Source organism: Canis lupus, chromosome 13 (genome assembly GCF_048164855.1).
Source record: "Canis lupus baileyi chromosome 13, mCanLup2.hap1, whole genome shotgun sequence".
NCBI lineage: Eukaryota > Metazoa > Chordata > Mammalia > Carnivora > Canidae > Canis > Canis lupus.
Window position 1 is genome coordinate 15,967,706 of NC_132850.1, and position 6,393 is coordinate 15,974,098.

The 6,393-nt window shown below is 43.5% G+C and overlaps 1 protein-coding gene across 4 annotated transcripts in view; it reads left to right on the forward strand.

Annotated features, from left to right (window-relative positions):
• Nucleotides 1–6,023, forward strand: part of GPBP1L1 (GC-rich promoter binding protein 1 like 1) — a 61,420-nt gene extending 55,397 nt beyond the window's left edge. For all 4 annotated transcript variants that reach the window (XM_072772377.1, XM_072772376.1, XM_072772375.1 and 1 more), the window contains exons 9-12: nucleotides 359–517; nucleotides 2,100–2,224; nucleotides 3,367–3,469; nucleotides 5,107–6,023. In XM_072772377.1, the coding sequence (XP_072628478.1) occupies nucleotides 359–517; nucleotides 2,100–2,224; nucleotides 3,367–3,469; nucleotides 5,107–5,259 (540 nt within the window). In that variant the 3' untranslated portion in view covers nucleotides 5,260–6,023. The remainder of the gene's footprint in view (nucleotides 1–358; nucleotides 518–2,099; nucleotides 2,225–3,366; nucleotides 3,470–5,106) is intronic.
• Nucleotides 6,024–6,393: the final 370 nt, after the last annotated feature.

Sequence of the window (6,393 nt, forward strand, 5' to 3'; positions counted from 1 at the left end):
GTACAGCTCTAATTCCATTTCTTTTGTAGTGTGCTTAGCCCAGAGATGGGCAGTAGCTGAGTAGAGTAGTCTCTGTGTGGTAGACTGGGTCCAGCCTGTGGCAGACTGGCATTGTGGCTCGAGTCTGTAAAAAGATCAGAGGTGCTGTATAAGCCATCCAGTCTTAACTGCAAAAACCCTGTGAAGCTGAAGTCTGTTTAAATGAAAAGGATAGTTTATTTTTGGTTTAAAACAAAACAAAACACAGTGATAATTAGGCTACCAGATTCCAGAAATTAATACCATGTAGAAGTGACCCAGAGAATCCCAGTTCTTGCTGTTTGCTATCAGGAACAACCTCTTTGTGTTATTTGCCCAGAGTCCCTCCAGCACTACTCCTCCAATTGAGATCAGCTCCTCTCGCCTGACCAAGCTGACCCGCCGAACTACCGACAGGAAGAGTGAGTTTTTGAAGACTCTAAAGGATGACCGGAATGGAGACTTCTCAGAGAACAGAGACTGTGACAAGCTGGAGGATGTAAGAGCATAAGGTTTTTCTGGGGCAGCATAGGGATTTTCCTGTGTTGTATATGTGCTTTCTTAAAGTCTTGAATGGGTTAGTGCTGTAAAAAGTTGATAAATTACAGAAGCTTTTATCAGGATTATATTTAATTGCAGTATAATAAAATCTGAAAAATAGCATAAAACAAGAGGGAGGTTTTTTTATATCCCACAACAAGAAAGTTAGAAGTTGCAGGCTAGGGCAGCCCGGGTGGCTCAGCGGTTTAGCGCCACCTTCGGCCCAGGGTGTGATCCTGGGGAACCGGGATCGAGTCCCACATCGGGCTCCCTGCATGGAACCTGCTTCTCCCTCTGCCTGTGTCTCTGCACCTCTCTCTGTGTCTCTCATGAATAAATAAATAAAATCTTTAAAAAACAAAAAACAAAGAAGTTGCAGGCTAAGAGATTAAGCTCATTGGGATTATCAGAAAGCTTACAACTTGGGATGCCTGGGTGGCTCAGCTATTGAGCATCTGCCTTTGGCTCAGAGCATGATCCCAGGGTCCTGGGATCAAGTCCTGCATCAGGTTCCCTTCAGAGCCTGCTTCTCCCTCTGCCAGTGTCTCTGCCCCTCTCTCAGTCTCTCACGAAGAAAGAAAGAGAGAGAGAGAGAGAGGGAGGGAGGGAGAGAGAGAGGGAGGGAGGGAGGGAGGGAGGGAGAAAGAAAGAAAGAAAGAAAGAAAGAAAGAAAGAAAGAAAGAAAGAAAGAAAGAAAGAAAGAAAGAAAGAAAGAAAGAAAGAAAGAGAAAGAAAGAAAGAAAGAAAGAAAGAAAGAAAGAAAGAAAGAAAGAAAAAGAGAGAGAGAGAAAGAAAGAAAGAAAGAAAGAAAGAGAAAGAAAAAGAAAGAAAGAAAAAGAAAACTTACAACTTTTGATCACCTTGGGCTAGAGTGGTTTTGCCCTCTATACTTCCCCTCTATATTCTGGTTAAGGAAAGGACAGGAAGCCAAAAACCTGAAGGAAGATCATGTCTGTCCTTTTTTTAAATGCTTTCTTAAAAGCTACACCCTGCAATGAGCACAACATTGGCCCACTGTCAGATGGCAGCTCCTAGTTGCAAAAGACTCTAGGAAGGTGAACTTTTTGAAGTTGAACACAGTAGTTCTCTAGTCCAAATTGTTAAGACTAGAGCATTGATACTGCATTAGTATCAATTCACATCTACCACCATTGACATAACCTGAAGTTAAGATCCTGACTAGTTGGTAAACTTTAGAAATCTTAGTAAGATAAGCAAATCCTCTTTTTTTTTTTAGATTTATTTATTCATGAGAGAGAGAGAGGCAGAGACACAGGTAGAGGGAGAAGCAGGCTCCATGCAGGGAGCCCGATGCAAGACTCGATCCCGGGACTCCAGGGTCACACCCTGGGCTGAAGGCAGGTGCCAAACCAGTGAGCCACCCAGGGATCCCCACAAATCCTCATTTTTAAATGGGGAAAACTTGTGGGCTAAAGTTGTTTTCTGGAGAGCGCTTTCCTCAGTTCTGACTCCTTAATCTTATAGATTATGTATCTTGCCACAAAGGATCATTAAACCAAGTGTGTCCTTTCTTATTTCAGTTGGAAGACAACAGCACACCTGAACCAAAGGAAAATGGTGAGGAAGGCTGTCATCAGAATGGTCTTACTCTCCCTGTGGAGGAGGAAGGGGAAGTACTCTCACACTCTCTGGAAGCAGAGCACAGGTAAGTGAAGATCAGATCACAGGGCATGCTGTGTATGGCCTTTAAGGAGCTTGAACATCCTAAGGCATGTCATATTGAGTCTAGCCTACAAAGAGAAGTGTCTATGGGCACCATAACCTGTTCTCTTTTTATGCCCCAGCTTGGTCTGTTGCCCACTGGGCTTTCCTGTACAGATTTGCCAGCTTTGCTTTCCAAGGTTTTCATGTAGTTTAGTTTCAGACTCTGTTTATAACTCCATTTGGAGAGGGGAACTTGTTTTCTAGGACTGTTGTGCTGGCCCTTGGACCCTCCTAGCCCAAGTGATCCATTATAAGGATCACTTTATAGGGCCTTGGGAGGTATAAGATCCCCATGGATGGAGCTTATTCTTTAAATGAGGGTCTTAAACACAGAGCTGCCAACGGTTTGGGCACCTGGATAGCAGATGGGGGGCCTGCCATGTGTGGCAGTACCTTCCTGAAAGGAAGTTCCTATCCGGTAGAACTTTAGGAGTCAGCAAGATCACAAGAGTATGAAGGAGACCACATTGCCATGAAATTGAGAGAACTTAGTTACATGTGGAGATGTGCTAATTTGCTTACAAAAGACAAAAGTGAGATTTCTTTCTTTGTTCTGTCTGTCAGAGAGGGCCCTTACACTTTGGCTCCTATGCAGTCTTATTTTCTGCTGCTGCTACTATCTCCTGTCTATAGCTCTTACGCTCTGGAAAGAACAACTGTGGAGATCCCTCGTTTAATTCAAACAACTAAGTAGCCATAATTAAAGCTTATCCCACTGGGGAGGGGCACGTGGGTGGCTGTCAGTTGGACGGCCAACTCTTGATTTTGGTTCAGGTCATGATCTGGGGGTCCTAGAGTTGAGCCCTGCATCAGGCTCACTCAGCAGAAAGCTTGAGGATTCTCTCCCTTCCCTCCCTGCCCCCCCTCCCCCGTGCTCATATACTTTGTCTCTTTTAGACTCTTTTCTCTCAAATAAATTAATTAATTTGGGAAAAAAAAAGAAAGCTTATCCTACTGGGGAGAAAAGAAAAATTTAAGGGACTACCATTGCCCCTGGGTGAGTTAATTTTCTCTGGAAAGTTGTGGGCTTCCCACTTGTGCTGAAAGGTGTCATATTTTCTTTGCCTGACCTCCCTCTACCAGGTTATTGAAAGCAATGGGATGGCAGGAATATCCCGAAAATGATGAGAATTGCCTCCCCCTCACAGAAGATGAGCTCAGAGAGTTCCACATGAAAACAGAGCAGGTATGTCCTAAACTTTTCCTGGAGACCTGTTAAGGATGAGGAAAGAAAGGAACCAGGACAGTCCTTGCACTTGGCCCCAGTTTAGTGTGAGAGAAGGAGCTTGGAAAAGAAAATGTAAATTAAGTTGCCATAGAAGAAATACAGAGGAACGTATCACTGCCTAGGCAGTAGGGATCTCCAGTAGTGGACAGAAGAACTAGGTCAGGCTAGCAGATCTCAGAAATTAGTATGTTCTTTCATCGTGGCAGCTCTACCCCCTTATCAGAGCCACAAGGCTGTGTTCCAGAGTTAGGGGCTGACCTGGGTCTCTAGGGAAGCAGACTCGTCCTCCCCTGCCTCCGGCCCTGAGGTTTGCCTCTGATACTCTCTGGAGCCAAGAAACAGCCTATTTGAATTTATTCAACAAATAGTTGGATTCTTTTTGTGGGTGAGACACTGCCAGGTCCTAGAGTATATAGCAGTGAACAAGATAAATGGAGTCTGCAGACCTCTTGGATTTTACATTCTGGTGCTATTTATATTTATATTTTATTTATATTTATGGTATTTATATTTAAAGGACAGGGATCACTGGGTGGCGCAGCGGTTTGGCGCCTGCCTTTGGCCCAGGGCGCGATCCTGGAGACCCGGGATCGAATCCCGCATCAGGCTCCCGGTGCATGGAGCCTGCTTCTCCCTCTGCCTGAGTCTCTGCCTCTCTCTCTTTCTCTCTCTGTGACTATCATAAATAAATAAAAATTTAAAAAAAAGGACAAATAACAATGTATTAAGTCCTATAAAGAGAAATTATGGTTGACATAAAGACTTTGCTACTCAGAACTACTCCCTTGATCCTTGTCATCATCTGAAACCCTACCTACTGAGTCAGAATCTGCATTTTCTTTTTAAGATTTTATTTATCCATGAGAGACACAGAGAGAGAGAGAGACAGGCAGAGGGAGAAGCAGGCTCCATGCAGGGAGCCCGATGCAGGACTCGATCCCGGGACTCCAGGATCACACCGTGAGCAGAAGGCAGACACTCAACCGCTGAGCCACCCAGGCGTCCCAGAATCTGCATTTTAAAAAAAGATCCATAGGTGATTGATTTGCACATTAAAGTTTGAAAAGCGGGCAGCCTGGGTGGTGGCTCAGCGATTTGGCGCCTGCCTTCAGTGCAGGGTGTGATCCTGGAGATCCGGGATCGAGTCCCACATCGCGCTCCCTACATGGAGCCTGCTTCTCCCTCTTCCTCTTTCTCTGTCTCTCATGAATAAATAAATAAAAAATAATTAAAAATAAAAAATAAAGTTTGAAAAGCACAGCTATAAGAAATCTTGAATCTCTTAGAAGGGCCCCCTCTTGGGACACCTGGGTGGCTCAGCTGTTGGGCAGTCTGTCTGGTCTGCCTTTGGCCCAGGGCATGATCCTGGAGACCCGGGATTAAGTCTCACGTCAGGCTCCCTGCACGGAGCCTGCTTCTCCCTCTGCCTGTGTCTCTGTGTCTCTCATGAATAAATAAATCTTTTTTTTTTTTTTTTTTTTTTTAAAGAGGGGCCGCCTCTATATTCTGTCTAGAATTTTGAGTACTGGCCTTTTCCAGGGCCCGCTGCCACTGTAGTTTTTGACAGTTTTCTCTTTTTCCTGTGCTAACCGTAGCTGAGAAGAAACGGCTTTGGGAAGAATGGCTTTTTGCAGAGCCGCGGTTCCAGCCTGTTCTCCGCTTGGAGAAGCACTTGTAAAGCAGAGTTTGAGGACTCAGACACGGAAACCAGTAGCAGCGAAACATCTGATGACGATGCCTGGAAGTAGGCATATAAACGCTCACAAATCTGACCCAGTGAACTCAGCTTGTGTGTTTAGGGAGTATACAAAAGAAATCGTTCTTTTCCTTTTCTTATGTTGTTGAATACTTCATGCACAAGGGAAATAATCATATCCCAAAGAGAGAGCAATTGGCTTGTTTAGCTTTTGTTGTTGTTGTTCTTCCCTGTTATCTGCTTAATAGAAGTTTGTGTGATGGGAAAGAATTTTTAAATACACACATACACACAGACACAGTATATATGGGGCGATGCACAGGTGGGAGCTGGCTGTGCAGAGAGGAGGAGACACCGGTCTGCAGCGACAGCTTCTACTACCAGCCCTTGGGGCACTCACCCCTGTGCTCAGTGCTCAAGCAATCATTGTCAATGACAAAGTGACTATTGAAGTTATAATTGTATTAAATTAATGCTAATAATTTGGATATTTTATTTTATTTTTGGCTGCTCGGGTAACGTTAGCCCTTAACCAAGCATACATGGTTTTTTCTTTCTTCTTTCTCTTTCTTTCTTTCTTTTCCTTTTTGGGTACAGCTGTAAAATATTTGGATATAGGAAATGTTGTGTTATTCTTGCAGCCTTGATATTCAGGGTGGATTGTAAAATATAAATTTTTGTGAGATTTCAAAGATTAAGATTATTTTGATAACATTATTTACAGATTTAAAAGATGTGGTTATCACAAGTCTGTTGAGGGGAAAAACTACTGCATAAAATAACTAACTTGGAATAAATATTTTGCATCAGTTTGGATTGTCTTGTGTAAGAAGTATATTTCCTTTAAAATTAGATGAGTGGATTCTTTGGGGGAAATACTTTCAGAAGTCTGAAGGAAGTCTGAATTCAGACACAGCTGTTTCTCCTTTTAGCAGATACTTTTTTGATGCAGAAAAACTTGTGCAATAAATTATCAGTAATAAAATCAGAAACCCAAGTTTCCTTCCTGAAACTGATTTTCACTTGCCTGGGTATGTATCACTGTGCCTATTTTAAGGAAGGCCTGTACCTCAATTTTCCTGCTAAATAAGAACACGGGAAAGCCTGTGCTGTCTGGGTGACCAGTAGAGGAGGCACAGTTTCCATGCAAAGTTCACTTCCCAGCAGTCTCTTTACAGCCCTGGCA